The sequence below is a fragment of the Drosophila suzukii genome, chromosome 3 (genome assembly GCF_043229965.1).
Source record: "Drosophila suzukii chromosome 3, CBGP_Dsuzu_IsoJpt1.0, whole genome shotgun sequence".
NCBI classification, from domain to species: domain Eukaryota; kingdom Metazoa; phylum Arthropoda; class Insecta; order Diptera; family Drosophilidae; genus Drosophila; species Drosophila suzukii.
Genome location: NC_092082.1, coordinates 10692710 through 10712685, shown reverse-complemented (window position 1 = coordinate 10712685; position 19976 = coordinate 10692710). Strand labels below are relative to the sequence as shown.

General features: G+C 43.2%; 4 protein-coding genes across 4 annotated transcripts; 1 reads left to right on the top strand and 3 right to left on the bottom strand.

Moving 5' to 3' along the window:
• Positions 1-12694: 12694 nt before the first annotated feature.
• On the bottom strand, positions 12695-14020 carry SrpRbeta (signal recognition particle receptor beta). Its single transcript, XM_017079005.4, has 3 exons — positions 13851-14020; positions 13465-13771; positions 12695-13407 (listed from the first exon to the last, which is right to left on the bottom strand). The coding sequence occupies exons 1-3, from the start codon at positions 13954-13956 to the stop codon at positions 13086-13088; spliced, it is 735 nt and encodes a 244-aa protein (XP_016934494.2). The 5' UTR covers positions 13957-14020; the 3' UTR covers positions 12695-13085.
• Positions 14021-14089: 69 nt separating this feature from the next.
• LOC108013256 (guided entry of tail-anchored proteins factor 1) lies at positions 14090-14938 on the bottom strand. The gene is made up of 2 exons (XM_017079006.4): positions 14778-14938; positions 14090-14722 (listed from the first exon to the last, which is right to left on the bottom strand). Exons 1-2 carry the CDS (start codon positions 14847-14849, stop codon positions 14258-14260), a joined length of 537 nt encoding a protein of 178 aa, XP_016934495.1. The 5' UTR covers positions 14850-14938; the 3' UTR covers positions 14090-14257.
• Positions 14939-15199: 261 nt separating this feature from the next.
• Positions 15200-19869, top strand: LOC108013254 (erythroid differentiation-related factor 1). The gene is made up of 6 exons (XM_017079004.4): positions 15200-15357; positions 15409-17875; positions 17937-18186; positions 18244-18555; positions 18614-18807; positions 18871-19869. The coding sequence occupies exons 1-6, from the start codon at positions 15337-15339 to the stop codon at positions 19236-19238; spliced, it is 3612 nt and encodes a 1203-aa protein (XP_016934493.2). The 5' UTR covers positions 15200-15336; the 3' UTR covers positions 19239-19869.
• On the bottom strand, positions 19289-19627 carry LOC108013258 (uncharacterized). Its single transcript, XM_017079009.4, has 2 exons — positions 19487-19627; positions 19289-19424 (listed from the first exon to the last, which is right to left on the bottom strand). The coding sequence occupies exons 1-2, from the start codon at positions 19505-19507 to the stop codon at positions 19329-19331; spliced, it is 117 nt and encodes a 38-aa protein (XP_016934498.1). The 5' UTR covers positions 19508-19627; the 3' UTR covers positions 19289-19328.
• Positions 19870-19976: the final 107 nt, after the last annotated feature.

Sequence of the window (19976 nt, the reverse complement as noted above, 5' to 3'; positions counted from 1 at the left end):
ATTTCAATAAACGTGTGGAGTAATAAAAGTTTTTTCAGAGCATTAAGGCTTCGGCTCTTCAAAAAGTGCTCTTAATCTTTCCCTGATTCGATTGGGGCGCCGGATGTTATTAATTAATGCCAAAAGGCAGGGTCTGCGATTGCGGCTCTGGGATATCTGGCAGTCGGCGTTATGTGGAATGTATAGTACTTGTTAGAGGCGGCGGCCGCCGAAACTAATCAGCTAACAAGCCGCTCACGCCGCAGCCTCGCCAAAAAACAAAGACGAGGGCCCCGGACTTTATAAAGTTGTTCGTTACGCATGCGCATCGCTTTTTTGCAGCCACTTTTTTTGGGATGTTACTGGCTTTTTCTTAGGTTTTTTTTGTTTTTTTTTTTGCATTTTGGCGACGGCGTCATCTCGTCATCCGCGCGGTTTGTCGGCGATTTTGCTTTGACGCGGTTTTTCCATTCATTTGCATACATTTTCCTTTGCACATGGCAGCCAGACGTGGTCATATCGCCTGGATCCCCGTCAGCAATGTTGCGAAATAACTCTGGACACACGCTCGGGGCCCCAACGGAGGGCCTTTTTGGCCGGAGAGGGTCGGAATCCGGCCCTTTGAAGCCCGCCAAGCTCGTAAATGCCAAACCGCAAGTGCATTTGTAGCGATTTTCACAAGTCGTAGCTAATTTCTGTTGGTTTCTCGCTTGGCTTCGCTCCATTCATTATCATCCGCCGCCGTTTCGGATTCTGCATTTTGGCGGTGGAATATTTCTGCTGTGTGGGAATGACCATCGACTTGGAATGCCGCAACTTTGTTGGGTTTTTGGGGCTCGGGTATCGATACTGTTGAGAAAAAACCAATTGGCAATAATAAAAATTCAAAATCTGAGGAGCAGAAATTGAAACATTAACATGCAGTTCAATCAAGGTAAGTAAACCTCTAAATTGTTGGTTTATGGGCCTTTAATTAACAAAAGTGTGTTATTTATTAATCTTAAAGTTGACAATTGTCTGAACTAGATGGATTTAAATATTTTTGTAGTGCAAAATTTTATTTATAAGAACATTGTATTGCTTATTTTTATATAAGCAAGCTTAAAAATTAACAAACATTTTTACAATTATAATATAACTCTGACAAATCAACACAAGTCTCATTAAACAGCTTAATGACTCTGCATCAAATATATAACAACATAACAAGTAAATAAAAACCATATCTAAACTGTGGACATTTTAACAGGCTCATCAATATTCATTGGTCATACTTCGGGAGAACTGGAGACCTTAAAGCCGAATTAGCCATTGACCACATACACGATCTAGGTGGCACAAGTTTTATGTGTTCCGATTTGGGCGATTTGCGGCTTTGGGCCACCAAATTTGTGGCGCGTACGTCCTTCACGCTTGGCTGTCATTTGGGCACTCGTACTCGCCGGCACTCAGTCGTGGCCAAAACAAACACTCAGGCACTCGGAGCTCGTGTTAAGTGCGGTAAATAAACGAGGCTTACTTGGCTCAGGAATTTCGTTTTTATTACGATGTGGGTATCATGACGCTGGGATGCAATGGGATGGGGTCTAAAACCTAGTCACTGACCACTAAGCCAACGATCTCAGGGTCTTTTACATTTACAGAAATGAATAACATATATGACACGCAAGACTAGAAACGAAACCCTCAAGGGGAAGATAGTCCTACATATAGGTAAGTAAAATAAAAAGTAATACCATGAGTGAGGCAACATTTTTCATTGAGAGATGTCCCGAGAAATTCTAAATATTGAAATAAATTCTGAAAATTGTAGCATACTTTTTGGGGGCAGCTTTACAAACAATCTATTTAAAGAGTTTAAAATTATAAAAGGATACAGAATCCATAATGTTGAAAATTAAGAGTTTTAATGATTATTAGCAAATCAATTATACAGTTCTGCAATCTGCAGTAATGTCAATAAAATATAATGCATAGATCATAAAAATTGTTACCAATATATTGTCATTTAATGTATTACCATTACTGGCACACCCACTTAGAAAATGGGGAGATTGATTAAACCAATTATACAAAAACCTGGCCTTCATCTTTTTCAAAGTTCGCTCAAATTGCCAACCATTTAATAAATTAAAGCTTACAAATTGCAGAACCCCATTCAATCGTTCAAGTGCCTTCAGTTCTCACCGAGGGCAGGTCCCAGAGGTTGAATGATTGATGATAGAGTGCGCTCTCGTCTACGGCTTCATGCTTCTTAGGCGTGCCAAGTCAGTCAGATCGTGTAGCCCGAGATCCATATCATTAGCAACTCCAGCTCAAGCTCTAGCTCCATCTCCATCTCCATCTCCATCTAAACCTCCGTTTCCATTTCCATTTCCAGATCGCGGGTCTTACGTAAGCCCTAGCCGGCAGTCAGTTCGCTTTCAGTGCCGAAAGTACAAGTTAAGTACATACATCGTGCCACTATTAACGCTCCACTGACAGCCGCAAAACACGCATCGGACACATACAAATCGGCAGAATGAAAAATCGACAGCATTAAAAGTGTGAGCGAGTGAGCGAAATGCTAAAACGCTTGCCACCGCTGCAATATTGTGGAAAACTGGGTGGAAAATAGGGAGGGGCAGTCGGGTGAGGTGGGAAATCGGAGTCAGGAACGAAAAGGCAACTAGCGTAGAGGAGCGGCGAGGCAGCGATGCGATTTGATGGATATTAAAATGACCGTAAAAAGGAATTAAGGTCTGTCAGACTTGCCGCTCGCAGCACAGCGAGTTGCAACCGAGTGAATATGCCGTGGCGGCAAATGGCAAACAAAAAAGTCCGAAAGCCCCGATTCAGATGCACAGGCCATATCGAGAAGATTTTTACATATTAACCGAACAAATATGCCATCAGAAGACCCTCGAAAAAAAACTGCATTCGCAGAGTCGGCAAACTTTCAAAAGCATCCCCGCAACGCCAAACAAACAAATCAAGCGCATGCCACTGCGATTTTTTTGGGTGGAATCTGGGGATCCCTCTTTATAGAGCGGGCCTTGAATGAATGCGGGCCTCGCAGACCGCAGAACTTAATTAGTGTCATGTTGCACTCAAGCCGAAACAAACGGAAATCGGCAGGACGCCACTGTCGGATGCCGAAATTCTGAAATGCTGATGCTGCTTCCACACAATTTGTTCAAGTGCCAGAATACCCGTCTTTCAGGGACCAGGGATGGATAGCAATAGTATAATTTATAATCATAACCTTACCAATTATTTTTTTTAATTCACACATAAAATAAACTTCATTTTTATACGCTTATTGTACATAGCTATCCACGTTATAGCAAATTGTTTATCATTACTTTTTTGAAATCAATCAAGTTGTCCCATTTTGACATTCCATTTTATTTGTTAACTTCTTGGTAATCTTGGTAAGCTGAACTTATAATTAGGAAATTAAATAATTTGGATCACTTTGTATATTAAAAATAATTAAAATTGATTACATATCTTCCAGCTTTACCTTCGCAACTTTGTCCGCGCTTAAGAAAATATTTTAAAATTGAACATGAAAATGGTTTAAAATTTTGACCCTCGTTAAGTAGAAACATTTTAATGTAGATTATTCAAGAAATAAACAATACATTCATAGAGGTATCCCACTTCCAAATCGGAATCAAAAAACTCATGTTATGGAGTCTAGAAGTGCAGTTTTTGGTCCCCATTCTGACAGCCATTGGAATTACGGAAAAATTGAACATGAACATGGGTCAAAATTTGGACCCACGTTAAAGATAATAATTATAATGTGGATTATTAGAGAATTCAATTACTAATTCATAGAGGTATCCCACGTCGAAATCTGAATCAAATTACTCAAGTTATGGAGTCTAGTAGTGCAGTTTTGGGTCCCCTTTCTGACAGCATTGGAATTACGGAAAAATCAAACATGAAAATGGGACAAAATTTGGACCCTCGTTAAAGATAATAATTTAAATGTGGATTATTAGAGAATTCAACTACAAATTCATAGAGGTATCCCACGTCGAAATCGGGATCAAATTACTCAAGTTATGGAGTCTAGAAGTGCAGTTTTGGGTCCCCATTCTGACAGCCATTGGAATTACGGAAAAATCGAACATAAAAATGGGTCAAAATTTGGACCCTCGTTAAGGATAATAATTTGAAAGTGGATTATTAGAGAATTCAACTACTAATTCATAGAGGTATCCCACGTCGAAATTGGAACCACATTACTCAAGTTATGGAGTCTAGAAGTGCATTTTTGGGTCCCCTTTCTGACAGCCATTGGAATTACGGAAAAATCGAACATAAAAATGTGTTAAAATTTGGACCCTCGTTAAAAGTAATAATTTGAATGTGGATTATTAAGGAATTTAACTACAAATTCATAGAGGTATTCCACGTTGTAATCGGAATCAAATTACTCAAGTTATGAAGTCTAGAAGTGCAGTTTTGGGTTCCCTTTCTGACAGCCATTGGAATTACGGAAAAATCGAACATGAAAATGGGTTAAAATTTGGACCCTCGTTAAAGATAATAATTTGAATGTGGATTATTAGAGAATTCAACTACTAATTCATAGTGGTATCCCACGTCGAAATTGGAACCACATTACTCAAGTTATGGAGTCTAGAAGTGCATTTTTGGGTCCCCTTTCTGACAGCCATTGGAATTACGGAAAAATCGAACATGAAAATGGGTCAAAATTTGGACCCTCGTTAAAGAAAATAATTTGAATGTGGATTATTAAGGAATTTAACTACAAATTCATAGAGGTATTCCACGTTGAAATCGGAATCAAATTACTCAAGTTATGGAGTCTAGAAGTGCATTTTTGGGTCCCCTTTCTGACAGCCATTGGAATTACGGAAAAATCGAACATGAAAATGGGTCAAAATTGGGACCCTCGTTAAAGATAATAATTTGAATGTGGATTATTAAGGAATTTAACTACAAATTCATAGAGGTATTCCACGTTGAAATCGGAATCAAATTACTCAAGTTATGGAGTCTAGAAGTGCATTTTTGGGTCCCCTTTCTGACAGCCATTGGAATTACGGAAAAATCGAACATAAAAATGTGTTAAAATTTGGACCCTCGTTAAAAGTAATAATTTGAATGTGGATTATTAGAGAATTCAACCACAAATTCATAGAGGTATCCCACGTCGAAATCGGAATCAAATTACTCAAGTTATGAAGTCTAGAAGTGCAGTTTTGGGTCCCCTTTCTGACAGCCATTGGAATTACGGAAAAATCGAACATAAAAATGTGTTAAAATTTGGACCCTCGTTAAAAATAATAATTTGAATGTGGATTATTAAGGAATTTAACTACAAATTCATAGAGGTATTCCACGTTGAAATCGGAATCAAATTACTCAAGTTATAAAGTCTAGAAGTGCAGTTTTGGGTCCCCTTTCTGACAGCCATTGGAATTACGGAAAAATCGAACATGAAAATGGGCTAAAATTTTGACCCTCGTTAAAAATAGTAACTTGAATGTGGATTATTTATTAATTATTTTTTTTTAGGAAATTTTTCATTACGTTTTTGAAATAAAAAATATGCTGTAAGACAAAAATAAATTTTTTTTTGTTATAAAAAAATTATAAATAAAAATGATGTTAGAGCCCTACCCCTCTTGACCATTTCGTGTTGTACTCCTGATACTCTTATCTCGTACCTAATGTGTTGAATTGGAAGTGTATTATAATATTGACAACCCTCATGGGTCCAGTCTCTGACTTAAATGACTTAATCACTTTAAATCCTTTCCAGCCCTGATGGTAATTCAGATCTCTTGCACAACCTCGTGACGTTTAGTTCGTTATTTTGGACCTTTTTCGAGACATCATCGTGGACAATGTCTTGCCGTAGGAATGGAAAGGCCAATTTGACTGATGAGCGACCCACACAGCGCCGCGATGTCGGATGATTATGTGTGAGCCAAGATAGCCATCATCTCGCTCGCTCTTGGCCAACGTGTGAAGTCCATCAATCGTGCACAGTATCTGTATCTGCAAGTGTATCTGTATCTCAGCCTGCGTATCTGTATCTGTATCTGTATCTGGCGTGCGACCTGCTCGGTACCTCATCCCTCTAAGTTACCGCGACCACCTGGGTGGGCATGAGATTCGTTTTCAGTTTTACGTTTGATGTCTTTTCTGCACGGAGAGAAATATTATATAAACATAATATATCATATATCACGAAGTAAAAAAATCAAAACAATTAATTAATATCAAATCAAAATACCTATAGTGTGACTCCGTCTTAAGAAATTCCAGAATTGCGTAGACTTTTTGCTGTCTTAACAAATAATAGACTTTATAGCGCCCCCTTTAGATTTATAGTAATAAGAATAAAATCTGACTTAATGTTACATTTTTGTAATAATTTTTCTCAGTGTACGAGTGAAGAACTCACACGTCGCTGCGGTGGCATTAATCATGCGAATGGCCAAAGGATCTGGGCAACATAAAAAGCGAACCACAGCCCCCAATTAGCCAGCTCCAAGAGGCGATTAGCCAAGGCCTAGGACTCTCGGTGTGTGTGGTCCTTTTTGGGGCAGCAGCTGAAATCGGGATTCTGAAGGTTTGGCCTTAAACTTTTTTTTTTGGCGAGCTTAGTCAATTTCGGCGAATGGCTGTCTATAATTACTGAGGCATTAAGCCCGTTTCCATGGCTTGGTTTTCGGTTGCGCCTCGCTAGCCGGCCTCCTTTATGCTGGGCTGGCTGCCTTGCCCACGCGTGCGCTACCGAATGGAGCACCGCCACCCCCCACCCGGCACCCCTGAACCGCTGCCGCACCACCCCCGCCACACACCCCTCGAGCCACCCGGCACACACGACTAATTTTCCAATTGGAAAATCATGTGCTTTACATATGAAAAGGCCGCTGCGCGTGTCGCTCGGCCAACCATGTGAGTGAGTCGATGTGAATACACTCGAATGTGCGATACGAGTATTCCAGTGAATATACTATACTATATACATTCACGAAAAAACGCAATTATATCGGTCGGTTGCATTTCGATACATTTGGTTGCCTTACGCCGCACACGACTGACCGCGCATGTTTTTTTCGACTGGCGGCACAGCCGAAAAGGGGCCGGAGGTAGGGCTTATAGATCGGAGTCAACACACCGACCAAGCCTCGTTTCAAAACTTAAATTATAGAAAACCAAAAGTGTGACCGCTGCACAAACACAAGTAGAACTTGGGACAGGGGTGTGGAAAGATTTCATGAGAGGGTTCTTAAGGGATATTTGGAATAATACTAATAGGAAGATCGGAAAAAAAGATCAAACGATCTCAGTTCACTATAATCTTATCAATACAACTTAGGTATCATAAAAAAAGATTTTCAAATTTTATAGTGTCAATAAATATTAAAAAAGATTTTAAGAATTATTATACTTTGATCACAAAGTTCCTTTAAAAATCAATTTAAAAATTAAAATTATGTTCTTATCTTTGTGGATTTTTAATACTTTAAAATATTTAACCTTACGAGGTGACATATATTTCTCTTGAAAAATAAAATACATTTATAAATAGTTTCCTAGAACCGATGTAAGCTTATCAATAAAAATCCCCCACTTACAACGCCACTGACCATCCAGCTATTATGTATATTTTAGCCGGCGCTTTGGACAACTGAACGTAGCCTCGTCTTGACTACCCCCTTTCGGCCCTGTTTCAGTGATTAATTTGCCAAAGGCAAAATACTTTGATAGCAGTAGCGTGCCGCAACGCTGAGTCCATGCCATAAGCTCAGTTTTGGCCCAGAACCACCTCAGCACCCCCTTTGGAAGTCCGTCCTTCGCGTTTAAGTGAATTTGTTGCGCATTTGCATTTAGATGATGGAGGCCGCACTTGTTTATGGCCAACACTTGTCTCGTAGAATGTGGTCGGCCACTTTCGATGATGTTGAGTCGGGAGAATAATTAAATGGCAGACTATTATATCACTATCATATATTATAAGTATTTTTGGAAGTCATATTGGATACATTTTTCTGAATAATCCTTTACGCAATTATTTGGTATATAGGCCAGAAATCAATTACTCTGGCGTGCAGGGTTCACCCCTAAGCTTTCAGAAATTCTGGTTCCCTGCCAAAAGTAGCAATTATCCAGCTGCAGCAACTTTCTTTTTCATTGCGGATAATACCAACCTTGAAATGTCTAAATTTACCACACTGGACAGTCCCCCATCGTGCACAAAGTATGGGGGGCAGAACAGAAATTCCTTTAACCACGCTCATTTTGGTAGCACCCCAAACGCCGGCGCAACAAATTATTGCGTTTAAAAATAATTTCCTTTAAAAATAAACTTAATGAAACAGCGCGTGATGTGCAATTGACACGAAGAGCTCCCAAGAGCTGGGATCCCAGGCTTACGGAATGGATATGTACACACAGGGGCAATGCAAACAATTTGCCCCACAGATTCCATCGGCTACTGGCTGCACGCACTGAATCCCAACCTGAAACTAAAACTGAATCTGAATCTGGAGTTTTGAGCTTGAAGCTTGAAACCCGGGGGAATGGGTGAGTCAGTAAACCCATAATTATCCATGAGTTCCCGGCGTCGTGTCATGAGAAAAAACGTTTATGGCACGGCAAAAGCTCCAATTTGCCATGCTGATTTCGCAGCTGCCGCTGGTGGGTCCCCTTCGGATCGGTGGGCATTATAATTAATCAAGAAATGTATGCACAGAAATCAAAAATAATCATCAATGCCTCAATGCCCGAGGTGTGGTGAGAAAGTATTGCAGTTGTTGAAAGCGATTGCCCAGAGCCAGCCAATTCTCGGTGATGACAGCCAACTCCGAGCGTCAAGTGTCCGCCATTATCACCATCATCATCATCATCGGCAACATCCACATCCACATTCACGGCATCGTGATAGCCCAAACAACAAGGCGCAACAATTTGGCATTACATGGAAATTGCACTCGATATTAGCTGAAAGGGAACCCAGACCCAGACCCTTACCCATTCCATCCCATCCGGCAACCCGAACCCGATTCCAAAGATGGGCTGGCTTTGGTTTCGTTGGGCAGGTCCTCTTGTCTCGCACCATTTAATTAGATGCCGCGTCAACAAGGTGCTAAATGGGCTGCCATTATGCTGCTGCCAAAGAGTTGGGCCGCGTGGGCTGGACGGATGCACCACACAGAGAGAAAATATCATTAGGAACCGGGGAACTAAAAAAAGAATTGCAACTTTAAAACAGCCTACTTTATGTAGGAGATCTTTCTCAAGATAGTTTATAAGCCAAATGTGTATAACTAAGATAATGGAAATAAAATTTTCAAAACTCCCTATTGCTTGTAATGTTTTTACGCCTGACCATAATGAATAAAGTACTATAGTAACTTTCACGTTAAAAATGATAATTTATTTATCAGAACAGATAAAACAATACATAATTTGTTTTCAGAAAATGTTTTTTTAATATTTTAAAAAGGAATAAACATTTATACTATTATAAAGTTTTTATAAATTAAACAAGATTTTGAAAAAATATATAATATTTAGGTCCCTAAGGTTTTGTAGCATCTATAAAATTCGTGTAGCTCTCTTATATATCTCAATAAATTTTTAAAGGTAACCCTATGTTCGTATATAACTTATTTGGTGCTCAAGACGATTCTATATAAATCAAGAAGTATCTAACGCATTTCCGCGAGGTTTTCTCTCAGTACACCGAGGCTGCTCCTGTTACCGAAAAAATGAAAGCTAACCGGGCTGCAACCAGCTGTCGGAGGAGCTGCCCCACCCGGGGGCATGCGTTGCTCTCCTTGTTCGATGTGGTCACCTCGTTGACTCGGCTGGCTGTCCATATGTCCCCCTGTCCACCTGTCCGGTTGTCCAGTTGTCCGGCAGTGCTGATTATGCAGAGGTGATAATTGCAGTGTCCGGCGCGTCAAGATTTATTTTTTGAGCTTTAACGATGTGTTAAAATAAATTGCATATGTGGCCGGCGAGCGGCCGCTTGGCACTCTCTCTTCTCGCGCAGTTCTGGCAGCCCGTGAAAACCCACAAAACGTCGCGCCTGTGTACATAAAAATTTAATGGGCGCCTGCTGCATCTTCCGAGGTACATATACCCATAGGTATAACCCATCGGACCTGCCCACCCCACTTTATTGCGCCCCACGATGTAATTGCGAGCGGGGTTATTAAAATATCAGACTGTACTGGGAGGGGGAGGCGTGTGCCCGCCCATAAATCGCATAAAGACTTTCTAAAAATCGCAGATTTATTGCCCAGTCAAGTTCAACTTCATTTATTTTTTGCACATTTTTTTTTTGGTCAACTAACGGTCGGCGATGCGATCGTAATTCAATATACCGCCTCGTCTAACCTCAAAAATGTCTGTCTGCCTTCCAGTGAATTCTGCCTCACCTCTGGCCCAAAAAATATTTCTGAATTTGTGGTAATCGGATCCGTTCGAGGATATCGTATGTATTTTTTGCGACTTGCCTGTTGCGTTTTTCTGCCTAATCAGTCGTGAATAATTTGCAGCTACTGTGTACGCCCCGGCATTTCTCTTGAGGATCGGAGGGGCACTCCTTCCGCTTGGCTAAAGCGTGTCTGCAACATATGGCTCCCTCCGACTCCCTGCAGCCTGTCGTCCACAGCTGTAAAAAGTCTGGCTCTGGCTGCACTTTGCATTTCTCGTACACTTTTTTGCGCCTTCTGTTCTTTTTTCGGGAGTAGCACGTGCTTCAATGCACATGACACCGAATCAGAGTCAGATTTTTGGGACCAGGCGTCTGGACAGGAAGTGGAGGAGTCAGGTGGAGGAGGAGAGAAGTTATGAAAAGTCTTAAAACTATGAAAGTCTTAATTCAATTCTGGGGTTTCTAAAAAATAGATGATGGTACATATATGTATATGTAACTATACCTAAGGAAAACCAATTAGAACGGCAATTGGTTACTTGTAAATGCATTGCTATTACACTTTATGACATCAATTTTAAGGTACTTCTAAATTAGGTCCTTCTATTATAAAAATTTCTCACTATGTATACAAATTTACAGTATAAAGCCAAGGAAATTAGGAGCCAGTTTATTTGGCAGAAGAAAAATATTATTATAATAATATTTACCAATAATTTAAAAACAATTATGTAACCTGTTTTGTTATCAAATAAAAAATATTTCTTCAGAAGTTCTTATCTCGGTGAGCCCCGTAGCTTTGTAAGTAGTATTATGTCTTTATATTTCTCACTCATAATAATTCTTCGGAATCCTAAGCTTCGAATGATTTCAACATAGTAAAGAAAATCCCAAGGAGGAAGTGGGGAACATTCACAATCCAGGGTTAAACCCAGTCACATTCTCCAGATTAGGCAAGCCCATTGAGCACTCATAATGCCCCGACCCGTCTTTGTTTTAATCGCACTTTTCCTCGAAATTCGCAGCTTTGTCCATCATCAATCCGCTGCGAATGCCACCAACGAAGCTGGCCAGTTGACCACGACCACTTCCAACCTCGATGGCAGCTGCCAGCAGAGGATGAGGATGAGGATGGGGACCAGGATCGCGGCCAGGGACATCCGCCCAGCTCACTTCCCCAAAAAATTCGGCAAATCATAAAAGCTCCCGATTCTTAGAAATTAGCCAGCCTAGAAACTCTATCTAGTCAGAGGAGCCGAGGGCAGGCGAGCTCATTGATTTTCGAGGCGGCTTTTTGATCTTCGGCCGGCGGAGCGGATCGATGGATTGATGGACTGCCCAAGCTCATCGACAGCTGCTTCACCTGGTACGCCAAAGGTCTCAAATCGCGAAAAAGGTTTGAAAGCTTGCGCATGCGCCAAACGTTTGCTCAGCGATCTAATGATAATCCCCGTTTCTGGGACAGTTGGCCAAAAACAAGACGTTGCCTGGAACTGGATGGCAACAGCCAAGTAGTTGAAGGCGGGCTGAGTTCGTATAAATCTAAAACAAACACGAGTTCCACCAGCTGTCTAAATACCTTTTCCAGAATATCGTCTTCGACTGTGATCATCACAAAAAATACAGCTGTTGACATGCAAACTTGAAAGACGAGAACTGTAGCTGCTGATTTAAAAGATAACTAAGATCAACTAATTTTAAAGGGCTTTAACTTACGAAATTTAATTTAACTATTTATGAAAAAATTTGTTCGCCACTAACCAAAATTTATATTAACCGCTCATGGGGACTTTTCAAAAAAATCTTTGGCGACAAACGCTGTTAAAGTATTTAAATGCCGAATGGCAAAAAACTGGAAAGTATAAGCGATATGTACTGCTTTCAATGATTCTTAAGATATTGAGTTAAAAGCAGCGGATTTTTTAAAAATAGTATCATCATTAAATTTCAAAATTGAATGTAAAATCTAGCAATATCATTTTACATAGCAATTATTTTTACATTAAAAGATTGGGGCGCCACTTTAATATTTTGTTTGAAAACGGAACTAACCATCTCTAAATATCGACTGCAAGATATCGATAAGATTATCGAGATCTCATCTAAGATTCAAATTTGAATTTGAATGTTGGCGGTATGTGTTTTAAACAGATAAGCAATTTGCAGAAACTTTCTCCATTTACTGAATAAAGTAGTCTGATAAAAATAATGATCTAGCCAAAGTAGGGGTACTTCGTTTGAGGTTTAAAAAAATATTCGTTCTTTTGTATTACAAATCATTTGAAATGAAAATTTTCTTGATAACCCGTATTTTTTATTTTTTAAGCCTTCACTGAACCTGTAAAATCAGTATCAGGGATTATAAATGCACACTTCTTGCTCCGATGTTTTTATAAATCGTTCGATACATGATTCTTATTCAAATACCTACCGACAAATTAACGCTAAAAAGTATAAAAATTTCCATAAGCTAAAATTAAGCGGGAACAATGGAAGGAAGCAAATGGGTAAAGGGTATATAACAATGCACGGATTTATACTCTAACAGCGATATATAGGCATGGCATATATACGATATGGAGGTTTTTAAGCGGTAAAATAAATATCAATATGTTGTCTTGTGTTCCGCATTCGTTCGTTTAGGACTTCAATGTTTTCCCGTTCTGGGGGCTTTGTACCCACTTCATAGCAGACGAGCCAGCCAGTCGGTGAGGGGATTCAGTTCATGATCCTTGGCGGAGGCCTCCACAAACTGGATATTCTGTGCGATGTGTGAGAATTCGAAATCGCGACCAAGCTTGCCCAATGTGATGGGTTTGTTGGCATCGTCGTCGCCAACGGACTGCAGTTTACGGCTCCTGGTATCGCGCACTGTGTGAAGTTCCTTTTCCAGCAGGGTTTTGATGACTTGGGCGCTCTTGGCGGTGGTTAGATCCTGTTTGTTGCAAAGGACTAACACGGAGCAGGGCTGGGTGGCACTGTCTGATAGAATAGTGTAGAGGAAACTAGAAAAAAAAGGAGATTAACATGGGATCCAGGTGATATAAGAACTCAAAACTCACTCAGCCACATCACGGATGTCCTTTTGAGCCGTAACCGAGTCCACCACAAAGACTATGCCCTTGGCACGATGTTTGTATAGCTCCAAGCACTTGTCGCGCACCCTGTAGTGGCCGGGAATGTCCACCAGCCTGACGGATGCGTTGCCCACCTGGTAGTCACCCACATTCTCCTTGATTGATGTAAAAGTGACCGGGAACTTGCCATGGAGCAGCTGCATGAAGATGGCACTCTTGCCGGATTCACTGAGGCCGGTGAGCAGGAAGTCCTTGCGGCCGGTTGAGCGTCTTCGCAGGATCACAAAGATGGCTACGGGTGAAGAGGGATTTCAGGTTTCAGGTGAGACTCCCGGGGACAAAAGGCCAATACCACCACGTGGCGTACTCACCAACTGCAATGAAGCCCAGCAAAAGGGCCACCAAAATGGGACCCGTGTCGATCTCGCCCAGCTTAATTTGCTTCCGCTCCCGGGCATTCTCATTTAGTTTGTCCATTTTAAGCTAACAAAAACACCAAACAATCCGGACGGGAAAATGACACGCATTCATGTACGCCGACCGCTTTACAACACTGTTTCAAAGAGCAGTGCTAGAAAGTCTTTCTAAGCCGCGCAATTTAAAAACACACTTTTGTGAAAATACATATATATCATGTGTTTACGTAGTTTACAAAAAATTGGGCCTTTACATTAGAATGTTAATGCGTGTGATGAAGCCTAGCAAACCATAACAAAGTACATAGTTTCGAGCGCCTTCTAACAGCTAAACTAAATGGAGGGATTAAGTCCAGATTGAATCACGCCCGGCGGTTTTTCACCAGACCATAGATGAGGCGGAATGTCAGATTACAGGAGAAGGCCCAGGCGGGCACTGAAATCGCATTGGCCACGCCGGTGGGAAAGCTGAGCAGGCCGGTGAAAGGGGCCAGGCTAATTCCCTCGTCGATGATCATCACGGGAGTGCCACGATTCCGGATGCTGACTATGACTGTGATCAGCGAGAGCAGCACCTTGGAGCCGTAGAACACGGCGGTGTCGATGCCCATCCGCATTAGGTTCTCCACTCCGCGGGCGGACTTCAGTTTGGCCTCCGCCTCCGTCACTTTGCGCTCGGCGCGCATGATTTTAATAGTCCTGGCGTACTCCCCCGAGTGCTCCGCATTGCGCACCACCTCCAGTTCCTCGCGGGCGGCGTCCACCTCCGTCTGCAACTGCCGTACTTCCCCGGAGTTCCTGGCGCCCCACAATCGTGACACCTTGAGCTGCGGTGCAGGGTAACTTTTAGCAACGGATTTGGCGCTTCCTGGCGGTACTCACGTAGTTCCTTATGAAGTCTGGCAGGATTGTGTTCAGCAGGCTGAGCAGAGCGATGAGGGCAAACAGCGTCATTGATTTAAGTCAGTTTTGTGACCAAGTTGGGGAATTTTGCTACCAGTCTGTGGTTAATCGTGTTAACAATAATAAAAAAACAAATTGAGTGCTGGAAAATGGCTGAGAGAAAGTCAGCTGATTAACTGTGGACAGTGGCGTAGAAGGGATTATGGTTTAATTCCCCAGCGGGGTTTGTACGTTATTATAGTCTCACTGGGTCTTATTAATTGTTAATAGATATTAACTTTTTAATAATATTCGTTTCAATTTAAAGTAAAATAGGCTCTATTACTAGGCTATTTATCCCCTTAAAGAATAGTTCAATATATTTTAGCTACTCCCATGTCTCCACACTGCAAACAAGTTGACAGAGCCACATTGGCCAGTGTTGGGCAACGCCTACAGTTCGCAGCTGTGCCGGCAAAACAAAACACATCTGCTCGAAGTTTCTTGAATTTTCCACGGGTTTTAGGATTCCGCAAGTTACCGATGAGCCACCACGACCATGGAAGATAGAAACGAAGAGGTGAGAGAGTGCCTTATGAAGATAACATAAGTAACCCTGGATTCTCCACAGATTGAACCATGCCGGAGCATCGGGCCACACGAACTGGACGTGGTGAAGAGCCAGGCGGTGATAAAGTTGTCACCCGTGCAGCTGCCTGCCCACTTTAAGCGGCTGGAGTGCAACACAAACCTAAATCTGCCGCCCCTCAACTGGCTGACCACCTCGCACAGCAGTCATGGATTGCATCAGGCCCTGTACCAGAGTGCCGGATTTGCCAGTTTCCGACTGGGCCAGATGTTTCCCGACTGCGTGGGCGAGGTGGATGTGGTCAGTGATGCCGAGAACATCAAGCAGCTGCTGAAGCTGCCCTACAGCGCCCAGAGTGCCATCAGCATGGTGGTGCACAAGGTTGGCAACACGCTGCTTCTGGACGAGTTTGATATACAGAAGTATCTGCTGCGAAAGGCTGACGACGATTGGAAGTGGCTAAGATCCTTCATCCTGGAGCACATCCTGACCTACGGCGACACACAGCACAACTACTGCCTGAAGGAGCGTTCCCGCGAGGCCCTGCAAACCAAGAATCTGCTGTCAAAGTTTCTGTATCATAGTCTCAAACAGACTGGCGAAGAGTTGGACTACGATGCGCCTATTACACCCACTCAGTTGTCCAGCAGGCAACAGGGACTACCCATCACTGGTCCAGTTCTTCCAGAACCCAAGATAGAGGAGAATGTGCCGGATCCGAAGTCCAGCCATGCCTTCAATAGGAACGTGGTCTGGACCTTTGAGGATATACGCATGCTCATTGGCACAGATATGCCAATTTTTGGAGGCCCCAACAGGCCGTGCATCAGCCTGCGCTTGAGGGATGCTGCCCAGCCCATAAACGTGCTTACTGGTATCGATTATTGGTTGGACAACCTCATGTGCAATGTTCCCGAGGTGGTGATGTGCTATCATCTGGACGGCATTGTGCAGAAGTACGAGATCATCAAGACTGAGGACCTGCCATACCTCGAAAACTCACAATTCTCGCCTCAGGTGGTTCGCAACGTGGCCCAGAACATTTTGGCTTTTCTCAAGGCCAATGCCACCAAGGCAGGTCACACCTACTGGCTGTTTAAGGGTCGCAACGATGACGTAGTCAAGTTGTATGATCTTACTACTTTATGCCAGAGTCAGGCAGCTGAGAAGTCAGAAGGTGATCCTCCCCAGCAGCAGGTCAATCCCTTTACCGTCCCGGTGGGAATGCTGCTCTATTCTGTCGCTCGAAACATGAAAAACACACTGCCGCACATCAGTCCAAAAGCAGCGGGCAACATTCGGGCCCTGCTAGACAACTGCATTAAGCTACTGCCCAAGGAGCAATATCCCCAGATCGTTAGTTCCTCGCACTATATACTCTCGGATCTTCATGTGCCCGCTGGCATAGATCCCAAGGCGCCCAAGTTTGAGGAAGTGGACTCCGACGATCAATCGCTCTATGACGACGATGAAGAAGAGGACGAAGAGGACTACGAAGATGATATCCTGGACTATCCAAGCGAGAAGAGCTACCAAAGCAGCGAGCAGGGCGGTGGCAGGGCCAATGTGGCTGTGCGTCATATTTGTGATGCTCTCAGAGACTTTAAATCCCATGCCAAGAAGGCCAAGCCGGCTCCACTCTTAGCCACAACTGCTGAGCGGTGTAGCATCTCTTTGGAGCACATCAGTGCTGGTCTCTCTTGCCTACAATACTTCAACGGAAGTCAGGAGGAGAAGCTCAAGGAGTCGGAAACGAATGCCAAACAGGAAGAAAAGCAACGCATCCTGCATGAAGAGCAGAATCCCAATATGGCCAAACCTTTTAATGCCATCCCACTGCCCTATGAGCAGCTTAAACTTAGTCAGCAGCCGGCGCAGGTTGTGAAGAAGCCGAACTCCAAGGCCAAACGGAGCAAGTCCAAGGAACTAGCTACCACTGTTAAGTCAAAGTCCGCAAATGCCAGCAATCGGCAGATGAGTGCCAAGTTCAACACACAGAACTTTGGCTCCTGGAACGTACACTTAAAGCTTCTGCTGCTGGAGAAGGCCTGCTTGACATTTGCAACTCTAGCGGAGCACTATTATGAATCCCGCAGCTATGGGTCCACGTTGCGCTCTATCGAGCTGGCCTGCCGATGCCAACAGGTGCTCAACAAGTACATGGCCAATGTGGTTTCTCAGCACAGTTGTTTGCTAGGCCGGGCTGGTGACTGCCTCTTCCAGATGTCAAAGCATTGGGCAGCCATTGAAGAGTATGTACAGCAGTACGAGGAGCAGGATGCATCGATGGGCGTTATTGGCGAAGAGTTGGCCCAGGAGTTGGAAGGAGAGGAGGAGGAACTGCCCTCCTTGGCACCCGCCAATAACTTGGAGCAGGTGATGCTGCACAGCTGCAAGTGCTACGAACAGGCATTGGAATATGCCCAGAAAGCAGAGAGCAATGAACTACTTCGGCGTTTGGGAAATGTGCGAAACGAGTTGGGACTCAAGTATATGTACTGGGCTCAAGGTAGGAAGCCGTACTGCACTGTTAAGAACATCAATAAATTAATCTTGAATGCTTATTCCAGAGGAATACAGCGAGTTGATAAAGAAGAAGTATGACACCAAGGTTGCTGGAGATGCACAAGCAGACGACAGCCCAAGTGCAGATCCTTCCGAGCCGCTGTATGTCAAACTCACAGTCAATTCTTACGATTGCCTGCGACGGGGCATAGAAGCCTTCACTGCCGTAGAAGATAATGTTAACCTGGCTTTTCTATATTGCAATATGGGTCGGTTTATGCGACTGCGCGCCCATCTTACCATGCCCAATGAAAGGTAAACAGTGCATTCACATCCTTTATTATGTACTTAATATGGATATTTTTTATTCAGCGCCATTACCTTAGACAGCCAAAAGGCCTTTTATAGCGAGGCATTCAACTATTACGAGAAGGCCAAAGACTGCTTGGATACTCGTAAAGCGAATGCCGAACTGTGGGACCTTGTCCACTGGGAACTATCCACTGCCACTTTTACGTTAGCCAAACAACTTCAGGACTACAGTGCAGCAGACAAATCAAGCCTGGTTGATGCCTCCAAGGAGGTGCTGGAATTGCTTCAGAAATCTTTGCGACTTTGCGATGTGGAGCACGCTGGAGCCCGCCAAGTACTCTACAGTTTTCGATCAGGACTGATACACAAAAGGTTGGATAAGGATATGGGCTTCAAAACAATCTATATTAATAATTCTTGAGTTTTCCAGGATTGCCTCCTTCCATTACTCGCAGCTGCGTTCAATCGGCTGTTGTGATTTTTCTCAGCTGCCCAAGTCTACTTTACAACTTTGCAAGTATCACTATGAGAAGGCTACGCAAATATTAGAGGGTCTCAAGGAAGTGGGTGACCTGCTGACAGTGCAGCTGGAGCGGATTTCCCTGCACGAATTTCTGGCTGAACGTGAGTTGGCAAAGATAAGAATGATGAACTTTGGATACTTATATTTTCCCTATTTTCCCACAGTTTCCACCCACACTGCTCAGAAGATCAAGCAAATGCAAGCGGCTTTGGAAATTTGTTTACAGTGTCAACTCATATTTGCCCACGTCATCGATACTAACAGTGGCCAAGTGGCCGATGACGAATTCGCCGGCCATTTGACGCTTTTTGAGAGCCGTTTGCAAAACGCTCTGAAGACGCTTACGAAGCTCACGCTGACCGGCAAGGATCCCAAACAGTTGTCAAAGCTGTACAAGCGCATGTATATGGAAACCTTGACTGGGAAACATGGTCTAGGGGCCCAGCAATCGCCGACAGCTTGCTTAAAGCATTTGCACATGCTGCTCGCCCGGCTGCGGGCCATGTGCGACACCCAGCTGGCTCGCGACTAGCCGTACGTGTCTTCTGATAGGTTTAACCCCAGAACCCACAACCGTTCGAATTGTATGCATTGCTCTTCGCTTGTTTATTGATGTCTCATCTTAACCCCGCCGCCCGCAGCCGCATTCATCGCTGTCCAAGTGATCTGCTCCCATCTGCACAGCAGCCAGTACCAGCAGCACAGCCAAGTTCAGGATCTGCAGACAGATGTAAACGTTAATGTAGCCATCGCGATGAACCCATAATCAGCATATCTCACCTTGCAGCACAGACTACTCATTTTGTAAGCGTTTGGAGCCAGTGTTTCTGAGCTGGTCTTCGGCAGCTCGGCTCTTATAAAGTCTGAGGGCCCTGGCCCAAACGTGTCGTTTATCTAGATTAGACTCAGTTAAATATCTTGTTCAACAAGCTAGCTATATCGGACTTGTGATGGATGTTCAGATCCGTCAATCTTGGCTTGAGGTTTCAGCCAACTCACTTTTGCATTACATGGCGAATGCTGTTACTATTTAATATTTATCGTGTCGTTTGCTAGTTTCAGTTCCCAGTCTTATAATAACATTTTTACTTAAATCCTAAGAGCAAAGCAACTAGCTTAAAGACCAATAAAGCAATCTTAAAGAGAAAATGCATCCGGAGAAAGATCGTTTTCATTCGTCTTCTGGCTGCTGGGGCCCTGAGCCTGTCCTACATCTAAATAATTCATTATTCATTATAAATCGTTTGCGCCCGCCCATAAGCCATTCACA